Source organism: Stegastes partitus, unplaced genomic scaffold (genome assembly GCF_000690725.1).
Source record: "Stegastes partitus isolate 25-593 unplaced genomic scaffold, Stegastes_partitus-1.0.2 Scaffold1175, whole genome shotgun sequence".
In the NCBI taxonomy this organism is placed as follows: domain Eukaryota; kingdom Metazoa; phylum Chordata; class Actinopteri; family Pomacentridae; genus Stegastes; species Stegastes partitus.
This window is the reverse complement of record NW_007578906.1, coordinates 307528-327485: the sequence shown is the minus strand read 5'-3', so window position 1 is coordinate 327485 and position 19958 is coordinate 307528. Positions and strand designations below refer to the sequence as shown.

At 38.3% G+C, this 19958-nt stretch overlaps 1 protein-coding gene across 1 annotated transcript; it reads right to left on the bottom strand.

Annotated features, from left to right (window-relative positions):
- Positions 1–2065: 2065 nt before the first annotated feature.
- On the bottom strand, positions 2066–18716 carry mnd1 (meiotic nuclear divisions 1 homolog (S. cerevisiae)). The gene is made up of 8 exons (XM_008296997.1): positions 18610–18716; positions 16264–16329; positions 15284–15341; positions 13345–13493; positions 12181–12255; positions 11966–12080; positions 5549–5593; positions 2066–3353 (listed from the first exon to the last, which is right to left on the bottom strand). The coding sequence occupies exons 1-8, from the start codon at positions 18610–18612 to the stop codon at positions 3247–3249; spliced, it is 618 nt and encodes a 205-aa protein (XP_008295219.1). The 5' UTR covers positions 18613–18716; the 3' UTR covers positions 2066–3246.
- Between the last annotated feature and the right edge of the window lie 1242 nt (positions 18717–19958).

Sequence of the window (19958 nt, the reverse complement as noted above, 5' to 3'; positions counted from 1 at the left end):
TTGGTCTTTCTTTGCCTCAGCAGGCAGCAGCAGCGGCAGCAGCAGCTCCCTCCCTCCGTCGGTCCCTCCCTCCCTCCCCGCCTGCTCAGGCACAGCGGACAGGGAGGGCTCACACCGGGGCTTCTTCCAGCTGCTGCTGCTGCTGTTCAAGGTAAAAGCCAACAAATTCAAACAAAAAGGCAACATGGAAAGACCAACAAAGTACCCCGCAGTGGTGCAGATGAGTTATTGTGGTTCAGCAAAGATATGAGTTGACTTTTTTCCCCATTGGGAGACTATTTACTAATCACTGTATACTTTTACTGCACTTTTGGTTGAAGACATTTTTTTTGATGCTCTATAGACTAAAACAAACAAACAAAAGAACAACAATGAGCCTGATTTAAGCTGGTTAATCTGTATCAAAAGTAATGTCCAGTCAGACCTACTCAGGATTTACAGGTTCCTCTGTGTGTTGAGTTTAAAAACAAACAAACAAACAAACAAAACATTGGTTTATGAAGCTCAACAGTACATAAAACAGCTATCTCCACCAACTACAACATTTAAACTAGACATGCATATTCATGCAATTGGGATAATAACACATAATATCAACTTTCAATACTTGAGTCACATCTTACAAATAATGCTTGAGAGGCATTTTCACAGCAGCATTTTTTATTTTTAGTGCTGCTACTTTCACAATGTGTGTAATTACTTCCTCCATCACTTACTGGCATATTAGTCGTGTGCTTACACTTTGGGATTGTTATGAATCACCTTTTAGATTTTTACTGAAATGCATTTGGGGGAAATTGTGCTTTCTACTCCACGTACATCTAATTTATTATCTAATCAGTATTTGAATAATAATTACGATAGATACCACACATACACAGTGCTGCTTAAGTGACATTTACGGAACTGTCGCCATACTTGGTGGTCACTGTAACTCAAGTTATGTATGTAAATTTTGAGGTGTTTGCACCTTTTATGCACCAGTTTAGTACTTCTGTTCCACATGACAGAGACATATATGGGACCTTATGCTCGACTACTTACATGCAAGAACTATTTGAAAGATTTAACAGTGAAAAGACGTAGAAGCTTATAAAATATAATCCATTAAGATTAAACCAGAGGCTTCTGATCTTTTTAGTATGTGATCTGTTAGAACAGCTAAAAAGAATATAAAATTATATTTTGAAATATATATTTATAGCAAGATAGGGAAGAAATGCGTACCCACATTTCTTCTTCTTTCCACCCCCTTAGATTTATCTGAGCTTTGATAGGCAGCTGTTGCATGTAAAGCAGCAACTAGCAAGACGTTGATCAGCTTCAGGAGTAAAATGCTGTTCTAATATTGGATTATATAATAATATCTCAGTCTGAAGGGACATTTTATGGCAAAACCACAACTTTTCTGTTAATTTACCTGAGTAGGTAATCTAAAGAATGCTGGACTTTTACCCATTGTCACTCTCACGTCTGTAAATCCAGATCTGAATACGCCTACTGACACTAGTGAGAAACATGTGGAAACGCCTACTATTACAATGCAAATGAGTAAAAACAGGTTTTAAACCTACTTCATAGCAACCCTTAAAAATACATGCGACCAATGCTCTTTATGCGGCAGTTAGGTGTCGCGTATTCGTCTGTGGTGCTGCATTTAGGTGAAGTGAAAGTCTATCGTCTGCCCAAAGTGCTGCATCGTTCGTGTCTTCTGAGAACAAGGCATGTTTGACAAAAGAAGCTGAAATTAGTGCGACTCTAAGTCAACGAGGTAAAACTATGCAGAGTCTTCAAACAGGGCTTTGACATTCAGCATGTCAGACTCGTGAATCACAGGACAGGTCGGGCAGGTATGCACATGAACTTATACTCAGGTTTTTTCTTTTCTGTGGGTGTGTCAGCTCCCTCAAAAAAAAAAAAAAGCATTTAGCATTTTTTGTTTTCAGGATTAGTGTTGCTACAGTCATCAGCGCACTTCAACAAGAAGGTTACGGTTGCCACAATAAATAAATACACATGATGCAAGGACACAAACCTTGCAGTGCTAAAACGGCAATAGGAGGAATTACAAATACAAAACTTTTATTCAGAAAAATAGTGTTTTACTACCAGCTTGTTTTTTTAACAGTTTGCAGAAACAGTAACTTGTGCTGAGAAGTTGCAAATCAACGAGAAATATATTTGCATATAACTCATGCACTGGGGGGAAAAAAAACAAATGGATGAGTAAAGGAAGACAAGTACGAAGCACATTTGAAATTTAAATCAACAAACCCAGACACATTGGCCTTGTCAAGTAGGCCACTGAGCAAACTCACAACACACAACAACCTGTTTTGCATCTAGTTTGGCAGAAAAAAGGGAGGAAAAAAGGCAGAGCGATCATCATTCTAGGCATGTCATGACAACAGTGTTCCTTTTTTTGGTTCATACAGAAAGTGAGTGTGCAGGCCTGAAAGGAAAAAAAAATGCAGTGCTTTTTTTTGAAGGATTTTGTTATGTTCCGGTGGTAATTTATTCAGAAATTAAAGTGAAAGATAGGAGGCCTTTTGTAAACACATGCAGACACTGCAAAAGAATTCTTTTAACTCTAGAAACATACCTGTAAAACTCAGAGGGCCAATTTCTTTGCACCAAAAGAGGTTGTACAGAGAATAAATGTACTTTAAAAACTAAGTATTACCAGCAGAGTACACATAACCTAAACATATCCTCTGTAATCTGCCATCACTCTCAATGCACTTTTTGTTTCTTAAGATTACTGGAAGTTGAAAAACGAAAGAAAAAAGTGCCCGAGTATTTCGTTCCAAACCATCTGTTTTAGCCATAAAAACGAATTCACTGGCAGCACAGATGTGTTAAGCGTTGAGTCATTTCCATCATCAACTTGGAGCTCTCAGTTTTCATGCAAACAGGTGTCCCAAAAGTCCGGCTGCTAAGTTGTGTTCATCACAGAAACCTGTCACCTCGAACAGGCACTAATGGGTCATTCAGTTTCTTCTCTGGTTGCACCAAAGCAACACAGTATCTGCTGATAAAGTCCATCTGCTGCTGCGAAATCACCGTTTCCTGTCCTTATTGAAAGCCCACCCCATGCCATAGACGTGAATCCTGGTGCAATCTTCACTCCAACACACAGAACAGAAACTAGAAATGCAGGGACCAGGTATGTAGGCTTCAAACAGAATCTTCAAAACATATTTTCCCATAAACTGCATCCATGAACTCTGGTAGAAACGCGGGCAGTCAGTCCATGTAGTCGAAGTCCTCAGGGATCCCAAAGGCTTTATTAATGCGGCTGTCATCGTAGGAAAACTTCTTCTTTGTCCACGACTTGATGGCGAACACATTGTCTAAAAACAGGAATACTTAATTAGATGAAATACACTGACGCATCTTCTCATTCAGTGTTACACAGATTTACAGTCTGGGAAAAGCAACACACTCTTGGACTCAAGGATGACGCTTGAGTCCAAGGACAAAACCATCTGCTCTGCTGTTCTGAGGCATTTGTTCGATGTCGGTTTGGTAAAAGTTTGGCCGAAGATTTGATTATTACTTCCTGAGCCCAGCGGACATTTCCCACCAGAGAAGATCTACGGCGGCTGGAAACAATCTGGGTAATTAAGGGGAATCTGACAGGTCTTAATGAGGACCTTAATGAAGGTGAGGCGCTCTATGAGCTTTACGCTACAATTTGATTGTTGACACAAGTGCACCATTATTTTGAAAAGAGATCCGAGTGAGCGCAGATTTAATATTATTTAGTTTTACGGAGCATGTGCGTGAGCTGAAACTGTGGCAATCCTCTAGACAATTTCCTAACTGAGATGTGTTTTTGCTTAGTGAACTCAGTCTTTTGGTTTGTGGGTTTTTTTGTAGTGGGATTTTGACACTTTATTTACATAACTTCACAATATAAGGGATCCGTTTAACATTTTTGACTTGGCGAGTTACTGAACATGAATGCACACGATCCCACAGTGTAATTCTATTTAATTTTTAACTGTTGACTGTGGTGTTAACTGTATTAAGAAATTAAAGTGAGTAAATGTGATGACTTCTGATGCTGAATGTACAATGACAATCAGACATGAAAATAACTAAAACAAACACATAAATATACAATGAATCACTGGAAGTACCAACAAAAAAATAAAATAATAATATAATAATAAAATGTCTTGACTACAGGAAAATGTTTTGGAGGTAATTCATGAGACAATGTTAAAAACTGTGTCATCAGTTTAAAAATCTAATCAAACACATTCATGTTGACTGGCGCCTTTACTATCAGCAGCTTAAGCCAACAAACTCTTACTCACACTAGTAATGGCTTTCACTTCAGTCCTGTGGATCACTAAACTCCACTTTTGATAAGACAAGCGGCTAAATGTGTCAGGGCTTGTGTGGGTGTGTCTCAGGGTCAAGTAGCAACATTCAAAGTTGCACATCATTTTCCTGAAGTAAAGTCTTGAGACTGTAGCTGCAGAAGATTCGACACATTAAGCAGCATTGTTGCTTAAATTTGCAGAGATCTGCTGCAACCTACTAGATGCTGAAATAACAGCGATACAAAACAGCAATGCAGTGCATACTACTGTTAAGAAACAAAAGGTACACAAAAGTGGCAGTCATTTCTTCCCCCAAAACTAGAAGATTTGCAAAGCTGAACTGAATGATAAGACCTGTAAGAACAAGAACAGCAAAGTGTGAGAACATTACAGTGTTCTTGTTCTGAGACAAGGCAGCGCACGCAGTGATAATAAGAAGAAGGAAGTACAAGTTGTGGAAGAGGCAGATAGGACTCAGTTTCTTCAAATGAGTTTAATTCTGAAAGCAAATCTGTGTCAACCAAAACTGCCTGTGTTGACCAGCAACAGGCAATGTTGACCTAAAGAGTCAAAGGACCACAGGCTTTGCTGGTTGCCATGATCCTCAAAGGTCAGCTGTGTCCAGGGTTACTGCTCAGGTCAACAAATGCATACAGAGAGCCTAAGTGTCGACTCCTGGGAGGTAACTGTTAGACACAAAGTGTCTTTACAGCTTTCACTTGTGAATTTGAATGTTTTAAAGGGCAATCAATGGTGTAGGCCCTGCCACTGTCATTCTGAGGTTATTTTTTAACTCAGCACTCAGAGGAACCTGTTCTATACAACAGTGATGTTAAATCCAGAGTAGGTCTGACTGGACATTATTTTTGGATACAGATTAACCTGCTGACATCTTAGGCTCATAGAATTTTTAGTCTAAAGAGCATCAAAAATGTAAAAAGAAAAAAAAAAAGAAAAAAAAAAAAAAATCTTAATCTACTACAATTTCCTTAAGCCCAAAAGATATCAAAAAATGTCTTCAACCAAAAGTATTAATCCCAAAAATATTTAATTTACTAAAGTATGACTATGGCAAGTTAGCAAGTTCTCGCTTCTACGTGAGAAGCTGTAACTATCAAATGTTTTTGCTTGAAAAAAGTGTTGATTTGGTGTCAACTGATTAATGCAGTTTGAATTGAAACTTCTTACATGTGCAAAAAGGTAACTTGACTCACCTGTCCACCTGGAAACAGCTTCTTTCGCAACAACATTTGATTTTCCTGTGAAAAAAAACAAAAACAAATTGTGATCAGTATGTGCATCATACATGTAAAGTTCATCCCTCCATTCATTCACCACAATCAGAGTCAGGTCACAGCAGCAGCCGGCTGAACGAGGGCAAATGCAGTTTTTCAGCAACAAAGCAAATTTCTGTCCTCAAAAGACTTTCAAGGCAACCAACAGAGTCAGTACAATAACATCCCCAGTAAGAGGAAGAGTTCTGCTCAATTATTCTGTGAGAGCATTATGAAAAGTGCCCTGTTACACATGAGAGACAAAAAAACATCAATGTCCTTTTCTGTGTTGTGCTTCATTTCCCATGCTTTGTTTCTTTAATGATCTTTAGCTTTTATGAGCAAGACTCACACACCGTGCATACACAAATAAACCAAATAAAAACAAATATATGCTAAATGTGAGGGCTCGGTTGACGGTTTGTCGTCTCCAGAGAAGAAAACAAGCTGAAACAAGTCTTATAGGTTGAAAAACAAAAAATATACCAGTCACAAAACACTGACAACAAAAGAGAAAAAATACTTCTCTGGCAGTACAGTCAGTGATGTGCTGGTCAGGTAGCTACAATCATGGGTGTATGAACAAGTGGGGGTTTCCTACTAAATGAAAGTGGACACTTTAGCCTCTCTTCACTGACTCAAACAGCTCATCGACTATAGAAACCTGAAATAGAGCCGAACAATGTGCAGTAACTGAAGAGTGCTCTACTTCTGCGTGAAATGTCTGGTGGCCCGTAAAACTAATCCTAAAACAACAGCAGATAACATCATTAAGTCTTAAGGCACCTGGAATAATCACTTTACCTTTTACCAGAAGTTAAAAATAACCTTTTGTTAATTCTGCAATAACTATCCACAGACACTGGTTTGGCGGCTGCAGGGCCACGGCTGCCTTAAACGCAGCCAATATAAACTATTTCAGGCAAGGTTTACAGCAGGATTGGAGCATTTCTCTATGATTTGTCCTTTATGAAAACTGGAAAAGATCCAGAGCTATTGTTAAAAGTGTCTGGTAGGATCGTGAGAATACGTGGCAAACATTGCCTGGGCCTGTAAGGGAATCAAAGACTTTTTCCAGCATACATTAATTACGCAACAGTGAAGACAAATGTTTTATTCGTTAAAAATAAAGCCAAGTGGGAGGAAATGAATTAGGCAACTTCTGACACAACTCGTGGGTCCATTGTGCAAACCTTTTCACCCAACATCCAGACCTGCCAGCTGTTCTGACTCACTGATCTTTTGACTTTTCATTTGCTTACCTACCCAAATGATTATTGTATATTTGGCAGGGATAATGCTTATTGATGATTCAAACAAGCAAACTGTAAATAAAAGTCACAATTAACTTAGAATACTGGATTTTATCTGAAGAAAGCAGCCTAAACATTGAATATATACATACATACACATGGAAAAGACGAGATAATCACTGTTTCTTCAGTAGACAAATCATTTAGGATTGAATATTAATTCAATATGGTTATAAAAAAGATGAAGGTTCAACTTTCTGTCTCCTCTTAAGGTGTCATATCAGTCATGCACGACCATTCTGTGATTTTTTTTTTTTTGTTGCCCTACCCATGTTTGGTTTTTAACCATGCCTGCTATCACAACAGCTTAGAGGTAGGCTTAAAGGTGTGGCAAGCATTGTCAAACATTTTGACCTACTTATTCTCACATAAATCATAACCTTGTCTGTTTGTTTTGTCGCGTGCACCACCAATAGTTTTTGAAGTGGTAATTACAGTGAGCACGACTGTGTTTTTGAAACGTCTTTGCGTTTAATCTAATGAGAGAAATGACACAGTGACTCCAGCCCACAAATGTGTTTAAATGTTGATTTCTGTCTGATTATTTGGTGGTTTCCATCCCACCTGTTGCCACAACAGTATACAGGCCTGCATGGGTGTGGCAGCTATTTACTCAAAGATACACAAGAAAGAAGACATGAATCTAACACACAATGTACACTTTAAGTTTTGTTTTTGTAGCTCATGTTCATTGTTGGTTGTGTGAATGTGGCAATATGTTGAAAAGTGTGAGGACATTATAAAAACAAACCAATAGGTAGTTCCAAATAGACTGTTGGTCTGCTTTAATGTGAACAGAGACACGGTGTAGGAAGTAAATCATGCTATGAGATACCCTACTTCTGATTCTTGAACAAGCAACGACAGACACAGTATGAACCAGCTGCCATTTCATCATTTCTGAGCAATTCTGATGATCATTTTACATCCTTCCACAAAATCCTTAAAAAAAACCCAACACAGGCAGTACATTACAACATCTGCAATAATGCTGTAAGCTGAGAAGTCTTAACAGACGGCCACCTTGAGATGCTCTCTGAACCTCAGAGTATCATGTTTACAGCTTCCCTATAAGCAGGAACAGGTCTGAGCCCATTCTGCAAGTTCAGTCAAAGCCCCTTCAGCGACAAACATAACACAATGTCATACACTCAGCACATAGCTGCTCTCAGAGTACAATCCAAGCTTCGGTGAGTTGAGATGGTTATCTGTAAGAAAGCTCTGTGTGTGTGTGTGTGTGGTGAAGAATGAACAAAATCAGACCTGTAGGCATGTGTAGTCACTTGTAATGTGAAAACAAAAGGCACTGAAAGGAAAGGCAGTCCTTTGATTTATCTGTTGAACTTCAGATTTATCAGTTATCTGTGATAATGATGTACCAATATTAAATTCCAGGGATGATAACAATAACAGGTAACTGATTGATAATGTTTATTAAAATGTCAAGAGGAAAATAAACATACCTATTTTTTTGGACTGAGGAAAGTTATTTCTATCGTACAACACCAATGTTTAGAAAGTCTTCACCATACATAGAATGAGATGAAATGAGTGTAAATGTGTTTAAGATGACAATAGATTATGTCTGTAATATGCAGAGTAATCAACACCAGACCTGATCTTCTCGTTGACACACATATGAAAAAGTGTTTTGATAACTTCACATACTCTTTGTCTAATTAATAATTAGGACTTTAGATTTAAACTTAACAGAAGTCAACAAATCCTCAGACACAGTTAATTATACTCAGTCGTTGCCTAAAATCACTTTCAACAGATTGCTGTTGAAATCATGTATGTGTGTGTATAATATGGCAGCTGGGAATGAAGAGAGGCGGCCATAGAGGGGTGTTCAGAGACGTTTCTGTAAGGGGGTTGATAAATTGCTCATACCATCTCCTCTTAGTTCCAACATGAATAAAAAATATTGTTTTTGTCGCCTCAAGTAAAATATACCTCAAAGAGGAAGTATAACACTTTATGCTGTACACACAATCACTCACAATCTGTCATATCATGTTGATATAAGTGACTTTTTGAGCAAAATTTCCACTGCATATTTTTTTTTCTGGCCAAATTTGGCTTTTATCTGTCTGCTTGGATTTAGGGGCCAATTCTCTGGCTACTCTCTAACAGCGACATAACAGGTTTCTACCTGGATTGTGACTAATTCAGGTTTTTGAAATCAGAATATATACTAACGCAAAAACAAGGACGTTCAAAACATGCTTCTATCTTCTATTAAGAAACGACAGTCAAAGCTCCACCAGACTCCCTGACGCTTTAGCAGAAAAGCTTAAGAGGAATGTGTCTTAGTGATACACACTCAGTTTAAATCCTGTCTTCATGAAGGTTAATGTTCAGGTTTTGTTTTAGACAGGTGGGGATGCAACTGTATGGTCCTTTTGAAGGATGTGGTTTGCATTGCAGTTGAATTGAATGAGATTATATACTGTGAGGCGTTTCTGTTATTTAGCCTCCACTCAGTGATATAAATAGGGTGGACAAAATAAAAGAAACACCTGTCAGTGTAACGCAATACAGTTCAGCAGCACCACAAACTGCAGCCTCCAAAATCACTGTGCAGTTAAATCAACACTTTTCCAAGACAGTTTTAGCAGAATTATATATGAAACACAAATATATCAACATCCTAACCTTCATTAAGGCAGGAATCACTGCAGCCCAACTGTGTTAGACTGCATTAGTTTTAGATGAGTCTGTCTAATAACCTGGCAAGTGATGCACTAAGTTAAATACTCAATATACTGGATAGTTCTGAACAAGATGTCCAGCTGCACTTGACAGAGTGCTTCTATAGACGCCTCTGATCTATTCTCGATGACAGAGGCTCTTCATGGGGATGTGACCTTGATTTAATTTAGGGCTGCAACTAACAGTTATTTTTATCATCAGTTAATCATTGGGTCTATAAAATGTCAGAAAACAGTGACAAAAATTCCATCCACCATTTACCAACATAACAAAACTTAAAAACCCTCACTTTTCTGTCACAGGAGTCTAAGACAACAAATATTCACATGTGAAACCTAGAATGTGTGAATATGTTTGATTGTCTTGCTTTAGTCTTGATTATAACTTGATGTAATTATGGGATGGCTGTACGTTTTACCTTTTAGCTCACATGCAATTGCAGAAATCACTTTTTGAAATTTCAAATAATTTTCAAAAAAGCAGGTTATTCACAAATCACCTGTCTGCATGTCGGTGTGACTGTCATTAAAAGAGACAGTATTGCCACAGTGGAGTGGAAAAAACCCAGCCGAGCCGTGTGCACGCTGAATGCAGGGCTGGTGTAACGTTGGGAGGTGCAGGTAAACAGACCAGATATTTTTATGACACCACACATGTCACATGGGCAGATAAAGTAACACACCCCCTATACCACAGGTCAGCTGTAACATGAACACAAAGCAGTCTAGGATTTTTCTAATACCATCAATAGCTGCATGCATTGTGAAGCCATTTCATGGAATGAGGTGTGTAACAGCCAGTAAAGAAGTCATGTCCTGTGGCCTTGTCTTGGCGGTTTTAAAAGTTTATAATACCATCCCCGTAAAATGAGAGGTCAGAGGTTCATTTAGCTTGCAATTAAAACTGACATTCGAGTCTTAAGACAAAGATACCTCCGTTACAGCAGGAAGTCTTGCTCTCCTCACACTTGCTGTCTTGTATCTATGTCTGTGGTCGAAGCTGATATTTTAAAACAACCTTAAAACTGCATGTTAAGCAACTTGTGGTCAGTTTTTCGCTTCCTCGCGTTTGATTTTAACCGTGAGAATCTGAAACCCTGCTGCTAAACAGACATGTTTGTTCTCTGCAGTGGAGTCAGAGAAGAGCAGAGCACGCCATAAAATACACACTGTGACATCTCGCTCTTTAACGCCGGCAGATCAGCTGTCAGGCATTTGTACTCATCATAAATGTGGTCATGTGTAGGCTTTAGAAATGATCCTGAGTCCCAACATCACTTAAACGCATTTGAATGCATTCACACCTTATTTCGAGCTGTCTGAACGTCCAACATCATTCAGTAGAACGAGTGAGGAGGAAATATGAGGGTGTAAAATATGCTTTGCCACATCTTGCTTATGTTTAACTGTGAGTAGGTGCTTTTGATTGGAAGCCAAGTTCAGTGGAGGACTGGTTACTGGAGGAGTTCTCTGTTATCATTTCCATTAAAGTAACTGTCTTTGTGTTGAATCATTGCTGTGCTCAACAGCTAAAAAGAGGGTGAAAATTCTTCATGTCAGCCAACCGCACCAAAGTCTTATTTGTATCGCCCCAATATCCAACATCGTGTGGGAGGTTACACTGAAATAATCCAGCTCCAACTGCACTATTGTGTTTGTTATCTGGTGTGAAACCACTTATTCACGTCAGGCTGAATACTACAGAAGCCTCTCAAATGCTGGATGTTGCCCAACTCGTTCCTTTGCCTCGCCTTTTAATCAGAGATCCTCACTGTGTGCAAAACAGTCCCATCTGCATTGAATAGCCACCTGATGTGAGAATCCAGTGCTCCATCTTATTCTTTCAAGAGCCTAATTTTGTTTGTTAAGATCAAAGCTTCTAACTACAATGGCTCACAGTGCGGCTCGAAGCTTATTAACACCTGGATATTGACACAAAGAACAAATGAGCTCGTTTGTTCATCAGAGAGACAGCAGTTGATTAAATCTTGTGGAAAAAATATTTATTAACCAAATAAGGGCTTGAATAGCACTCTGCAGTGACCTGCTTTGCTCTTCAAGTCCTTCTCTAATTTAATTGGACATTGAATTCAGGGTAACTAGAAAAATGTAAACCTTTGTATAATGTAATCTGATAGTCCTGCAACACAAACCTTGTCATAAAACGGAAACAGAGAACTAAGAACACACTCCAAACACCAACTACGCCCTAAAAAAGTGACTACACAGTTAACTCAACATGCTGTCAGTCAGTAACTGTGGATGGTGTGTTTGAGGCAAAAAAAAATAGATAAATGTTTTAAAATCTGTCAGGTGTCATGTGTACTCACTCATCTCCTCCACTACTTCTGGGTCACACTCTCGGTATTTCTCCAGCTCAGCCTGCAGCTGCGTTCGCTCCTCTCTCAAAGCCCCCACTTCCTTCAGCAGAGAGCTTCTTTCTTTCTACACACACACGCACAAATACATATTTTGTAATGTGAAACTCGTTTTATTTCATTCATTTTAGTTTGAATATTTGTGACATTGATGAACATGTTCTTACTGTATCTTGACGTCCTACTTTGGCCTTTTCAACCGCCTTCTCCAGAGACACTTTGCGCTGCTTTAATTCAGAAATCTTTTAAGAACAACAGAGTTACGTTAAACTCACACGATACATTAACACCATTAACAGATAACTGAGTTTTCCTGAAACAAAATCAACTTCAAAATATTGAAAAATGACCGAGACCAACAAATAATTTCTTGAAACAAATCGACATTAGAGCTAACATGGCTTTTGTAGCCTTTGACTGCAGTGTTTTGAGTTAACGGAACATAACAGTTCGTTACTGTATCTGACATTAATGATTCACCTGCATTCATACAAAATTACAGTGCTGTTATATGATAAAATTAATTTGTTAATAAGAAGATACTGTATTGTAATATGTCTGTAAATTGCAAACAATTATTTGTCTTTTTATTTTTTTGTCTTAACATGAACCACACACATTTGCGTTGCTGCGTAAAATGGATGTATAACGATATTATCTACCGGCTGTGGTATCTCACCAACGGCTGCATATTGTCACACGTATTGCACAATCAGACGTGGTTATTTAATGAGAGCTTGCTGTTTTTTAACTTCTGCCCCAGAAATCTGGTGGCTAACGCTCTCTGAGGAGGCGCCACCCTCACACCATCTGTCTGCCATGCAACAGGGGAGGGAAGTGGGTCATCACTGACATTCAAAGATGAGCGCTGGAACTTTCTTTGACAACACATCTCTCACAAACGTACAACGTTATAGATTTTTAATGCTCATTAGGGTTTGCTTTTATTTATTTTAACCTCTGGATTTTAATGGTTATTTTGAATAATCAAAAGGTAAAAATGGCTAATAAGAAATATTTACAATATATATACTTTTTTTTTTTTTTTTTTTTTTAACATACTCTTGACAAACTCTTGGTTTTTATCAGCAGCTTATTTGTGTTTTCTTTCTGTTTTGTTTTAATCTCCAGTACACAGAAGCATTTTCTAGGCCATGTTTGTCGCATGCTGACCTCATTACTGTAAACAACAGTGTCCTCTTAAACCAGAAAACACAGCAACCTTGTGGGAAACTAAAATCTATCTTCTCCTTTCCTAAAATATAGGTTTAGTATATGTACTGGGTATAGTATGCATAGGTCGTGTGGATCAGACTCAAACTGACGCTCACCTGTTTTTGCAGCTCTTCCAGTTTGTGCTTGCGAGTGTTTAAGGCCTTACTGGGAAAGGCCCAGTAGTAGTTGGACGTACCAACTCTTTCACAGTCCACCATGTTGTCATCAACCAGGCTCTGCAGCACATCCTTCACTGTCATGGGAGCTTAAAACAGCAGAGAGGGGAAAGTACACGTTCCACAATAAAATCATTAATTTTCCATCCTTTTATTGCTTTGCAGTGGAGTTAAAGCTATTTGCGGATTTGTGATTCGGTTTGTGGACAGCTGATTTATGGTGGAAGCAGGGCTAGTACAAGCTCAGCAGATCTATTTGGAAGTAAAATATTGCATCCTACTCAGGGTTTCAAAAGTACAAGTCATCATCAGGTCTCTCTCTTTTTTTTTTTTCTTTTTTTTTTTTTACTGTTGGCAAGGTATGCTACTCAAATGTTCACAAAACTAAACCCACACATCTGCAGCCTATCTGGCCGTTTTCTACTTATCTGAGAGAACATTGCATGAGAGGATGTAATAGAGCAGGAGTTACATCTTGAACAGTGTCAGCGGTGAAATGTGATACTCCCACACGCTTCGCTCAGCCGGTCCACTGTGAAACTGAAAGAGCTTATCTGCTGAGAGGATGTTGAACAGCAGCAAAAAATAGGATTGGCAACGAGGATTGAAAATGAGAAACACACTGGATGGATTAAACAAACTCTGTATGTGTGCATTGTCTCTTCTCTGTTCAAACAGCTTTCTGCCTTTTTTTTAAAACTTCAAACTGCCTTTTTAATGGTTACCAGTATGGTATTACCACTCTTTTTTTTAAAAACTTAGCTGAGATCACTTCCTTGGCCCCTTTTCTCACATTTTCTCTCCTTTTACAGGAAAATGTGCCCACAATGCAGATCTCTTGTTGCCCCCTTCCCCCCATCACTCAGTAACTACATTATGCCCAAGTACGGGGGTCAGAAACATGTGCTTTTAATCACAGCAACAAGATCCAGTTTCTCCAGATTAACGTTTTGTCCACTTAAAAACAAATCCCTCCACAGTTCAACTCAAACACACTCGACACAGTTTCGCTCGTCTGGGCGCTCGGGCACTTAAAAAATCCACGTTTGTATTTTTATAAATGTTCCCATGGTACTCGTAATGTCAGGCTCTGGGCTGACGTACGTCGAGGGAACATATTTTACTTAGGAACCAAAAGCTTTCAGCAGTTCTCTGCACTGTGAGATGACTGCTATTGATAGGTCTGGTTCTGCTTATACAGACTAAATACAGTTAAAATGGCAATAGCAAGTCCTGGTTGCCATGGCAATCCTGTAAGCATGTCACCACAGTGCTTTCAAGAATGCATGAGAGTGCGACGCTTGTTGACGCTGTCGGTACAGGCCCTGCAAAGAAACTAACTGTATGCTATTTAAAGAAGCGCTAATGGTAATTGATGGCTAACATTATCCCATTTGTTACTCTTGCAGCATTTCTTGTAGTTCTCTTCGCCTGCTATAACTATTATTAATCACCCGCTGAGAAGAAAGAAAGAAAAAAAAAAAAAACCCACCAGAAGATTTACTGCTGCTCTCGCTGTTATATTTATGCCCATTTTACAAGTCTTGAATTTAGCACATATGGTGTATTTCCTTTTATTAGTTTGTTTATTTACGTTCTTTGAGATCAGATGAAATATGAGGCCAATGTGGTAACTGGCTCTAAACCATGCAAACATAATTAAATAACAGTATGATCGATCAAAATAATTTGTCTTTTCTAAAAAATAAAGAGAGGCGTATCTATGAACCTTTACACTGGTTTCATTTGTTCAGCTAGTGGGAAAACATGAAAAACAAAAAAGGACCGAACATTGTTTTTCATGCAGGCAGCACACTTGAACACTGAAAAATGCACAAGTAATGATATTTCTTGTGTAAAACTGTTGATCATTACTCACCTATGCCTTTGGTCTTAGGTGCAATCTTCTCAATGTCTTTCAGCTGAAACACATCTTTCTGGTAAGAGAGTGAGAGAACATGTTCAAGGAATTGTTGTCAGCATTCTGTCACACAGACAGGAAGTATTTAACAGCCATCTACATCTGTATCTTTGCTTCACTTTATTCTGGCTTTCTTGAGGTTAATACACCTTCGTAGACATAGATAACTTGATTTATACAGGAGCACAACGTTGCTCTTTTCAGACATTTTTATGCAGAGTTTACCTGTTTTAGGAATCGTAGAAATGTTACATTTCCATTACCTTTACTGGCCTGATTTAACTACAGTACTAAAATGTTGAACAACACATCGTTTTTTTCTGCATTATATATATTTAATATTTTGCTAAATTAATTCCTGTTAATTAAATTCATTTAAATTAAATTAATTTTAAATGAATGTATTTGTTTAGCATGGAGAAGTATGAAATTTAAAAGGTCAAAAATCTGGAGATTTAAATACTTAAAGAAATTAATTTACACTTAAATAATAATCCATTCATAGCACTGCCTCGTTGTCATTGCTGGGCTGTTCATTTGTGTGAAGACTTTATGTGATTGTATATGTGTGTGGTGTGTGTGTGCACCAAAGAGAAATTCAACCATAAACTGACAAAAAAACAACCTGTTCTGTATCTGCGGCAGTTCTAGAAGCTAGAACACAACCCCTCCCCTGTGACCATTTATGCCTGGGTAGTAGTTTGCATGTTAGCTTTCATCTCCTTCCAAAAAGTGGGCAGCATAAATCAATAAGAGCAACTTTAAAGCAATACTCTTCTTTTTCAGAATGTGTTTAAAAATGACAAAACAATGACTGAAGTGAATATTTATTAGCTTTTAAATCTATGCGCTAAGAGTATAATTGAGATAGCAGAAAAGGGACATTAAAGCTGTGACATTTATTGTACAGATAAGTCATGTGCAAGACAAAAACTCACTGAGTCAAAGAAAATTTCCATCATGCGAGTCCTCTTCTCCTCCAAGCTTAGTCCTTTCTTCTTCGACTGTAACAGAAAGACGACTAAATCACAAAACAGTAACATGTAAGGGGCAATAAAACAATGTATGAGGGGTTGATTGATGGAGTCCAATTCATGTTGTCCTGAACTCCTGTTATGTGCTTGCAACTACAAAAGGAACAATTTACATTGCAACAGAGCACGTTGAAAATATCCAATAGTCATGTGGACCAATGATCCGACCAGTGATTTCTATACTGTATATTTTAGAGCTGCAACAATTGATCACATAGTTGTCAGCTATGAAATTGATCACCAACTATTCAGATAATCCCCTCATCAGTTTGGGTATTTTTTCAAGAAAAAAAAAAAAAGCTAAAATGTGGATTCTTTTAAATATTTGAATATATTCTGACTTCTTCACTCCTCTGTGACAGTAAACTGAACATCTTTAGGTTGTGGACACAATAATTTGAAAAGGCTAATCTCCTCTGTTCTCCTGTCTGTGACCCGGAAATCGATCTGGGCGCGCCATCATGACAGATGTCTCAATTCCTATAATGCAGGAAAGAGGATAGAGTATTGGCAAGGGTTGATGGATGAGCTGTGAGAGGGGATGTACAGGCATATCCTTGATGTGGCCTTTGTGGAAGTCTTTGTCAAACACATGACATAAAAGTGGTGTGACACACAGCTGGAATATAAAGACTATGTTGGGGCAGGACTGACAACAACTGTATGGATGTAATATATATCAACACAGTGTCAGGCTGTAATAAAACAATGGACATATGTGCCATACGTCATATTCAAATGGTGTTGCTTTTAAACAAGGCAAGTATGTCTCATTATCTTAAACCATACTGCCTCAACTCCTTTAACCTCGTTTCTTTTCCTTACCTCCTTCACTCGCATCTCTAGGATACATGAAAAGGGCACAAGGAAAGAAACCAAGTATGTGCAAACTGAGAAATGACATGAGTGGATTCTTTTGGGATTCGGGAAATAATGGTCAACATTTTTCACCATTTTATAGACCACACAACTGACCATTAATTAAGAAAAATAACCGACATGTTAATCAACAATGAATATGATCATTAGTTGCAGGCCTGTGGCTCATCTTATTTCACTAATTTTATCCTTCCTGTCGCCTCTGTCGTCCATCCTCCTGCCCAAATGCATGTAACAAATGTGTGTAAAACACAATCTCTCATTCATAAAATATGTCACTTGTTATTTGTGTATTACTCATTTGTACGCCATGGCTCTTTTATACTTCCCTGCCCATTTGAGTTAAATCAAAATGAAAAAAACAACATTGTTTTCACATTATGCCATGATGTGAATGGATTTACGAGTAATTATATAGCCTACTGTAAGTCATCATAATCACTGTTCTATCCATCTGACAGATCTCCTAAAACACGGTGGTAGGCCGTACCAAAACAATGGAAAGATGATGCAGTTATACAACACGTCATATTTAATTGGCGCCGCTTTAAAAAATCAGCTCCAAGGCATGTATGTGTCATTTTGTTAAATGCATGTTGCCTCGCCTCCTCCGCTCACATGGCTGGTGGGAGGAACTAGGACATGAGGAGAGGAATTAAGGACGCACAAACTGAGACATGAGAAGGATAGGTCATGTTGGGCTTTAGGAAACGCTGTTCAGCATTTTTTAAAATCACTCTATGACATTTTATAGAGCAAACAACTGATCAACAAGAAAAAAAAAGTTAGTTGCAACCCTAATATTCTGACTGCCCGCCTCCATCGGTGTTTTTGTAATACGGCCTCCATCCACTAGTGGCAGCACTGAGCAGCACACCAGCCTCACAGAAGAAGGTCAATACGCGCCATCTTGGAAAGTTTTACTTGAGTTTGTGGGATAATATGAATTATCTTGGTCGGACTGAATCGCAATTTTGTTTATCTATATTGGCCTGACAACTCCATATTTTCTGCCAATAGCTAAATGAGAAGTCCATCTCCTCCACATTTCTTTCATATTTCCATTGGTCCTCTGTAAAGTAACTTAAAAAGCGCTGAATATATGAAGTGGTCAAGTTACACGGGTAGTGATTCAGGACTGAAAGGTAGTCTGAATGACTGCTACACGTAACGCCAGCTTAGTAGCACTTTTCTAAAATTATAGTATGAATAAACCTTGTGTCTTAACCGGGTGCCGCAGAGTGTTGACGGTAGCGTAACAAACAGCTATGCTAAGAGCTACCGTACAGATAGTAGCATGTAGCTACATGAGCGTCTACTGTGTCCACAGCAACACCCGCTAAACAGCAGGACAAAACGAACATTTCTTACCATTTTGCGACGTAGCCTCTACCTAAAACGCACTAACACAGACGTATGTAGGCAATTTAATATATTATGGCGCTGTTGTGGTGTTTTGTAATCCAAACAAGAGAGAATCGTTCAGCTAATACCGAATTTCCCGCGGAAGGCTGTCACTTCGTAATGCTGCATTCACTGATCCTCGTAAACGCCTCGTTTCTACTGACAAGTAAAATTAGCACGAGTTGTGTAACTATCTAAAGTATTTGAAATCGTTCACGGCATAGCAGCGTAAATACTGTAAAAATAAAAATAAAAAAGGTGCAAATAATGTTAATTATAGGGATAAACTGTGCGAGTAGAGATGCAAAAGTTTTAAACTACCAACCAGTCCAGCATTCCCTCAGTTTGTTATCTATTTATTTTCTTAAAATAACTGTGCTTATGTGTGTTTAGTTTAAAAGCGACTACACACCTACATAATGTGTGCTATGGTGTCTTGTCACAATTAGTTTTTGTTTTTTTTTAGTATTAGAAATGATAAAAAAAATAGAGCCACATCTACATTACACACTCTGAATCAGTTAAATATCGCTGCTTTCACACTCCTGAATATCAGATATCAAATTACTGCTAGATATGATGTGAAAACAAAATGTGTTGACCAGTTTTTGGAGTCGTTAGTGTCTTGTTGATGTCCGTCCTATTTATTTCCGACTTCCCGGGAAGGCAGCATTCCTTCAACGATGTCGTTTAACTTCACTTCATGACTATGTGTCGCCCTCTGCTGTCTAATAAAACACATTGATCACATACAGAAGCTACAGAAGAATAAACAGCACTGAGAATAAGAAGCTTTCATGGTCAAAAGTTTGTTCGGATTCCTTCAGGTCTGCTGCCTGTGCAGAGAGTCATCCATGTAAGAAGAGCATCAGTTAATATGCTGCTGTGCAGAAATACAAGTGTTCATCTGCAGTTGCAGGGATTAGAAGAACAACAGGGATCCTGTGATCCTATAAAGATTTTTAAAACTATTTCTGACATGATTCTCCTCATAATGTAATCAGCTTATTGTAGTAGTTGCATTGCAAAGAGTCAAACACAGTACTCTTTTCTATGGGCACTTTAATTCCATTTGGCATTACAAATATAAACAAGACAATGGAAAACAAATAATTTTTACAGGATTGTGTAGAAAATGGATGACCACATTGAGGATAACAAATAATGACAATTGTGTGCTTGAAGACAATGTCTGAACAAGGCTCAACAACACACACCTCAACTGTTGAACTACGTATTGCATCTTTTTTTGTTGTTGTTGTTTGTTTGTTTTTGTGAAGATAGACAAATTATTTCTGCTAAAATACAACCTGTTA

Excerpts from the sequence above, each read along its gene's own strand:
- mnd1 (XM_008296997.1), bottom strand. Across the intron at positions 13,494-15,283 it reads ACCTAAGACCAAAGGCATAG|CTCCCATGACAGTGAAGGAT; the intron begins GTGAGTAATGAT and ends TGCTGTTTTAAG. Across the intron at positions 5,594-11,965 it reads AGAAGTAGTGGAGGAGATGA|GAAAATCAAATGTTGTTGCG; the intron begins GTGAGTACACAT and ends TTTTTTTCACAG.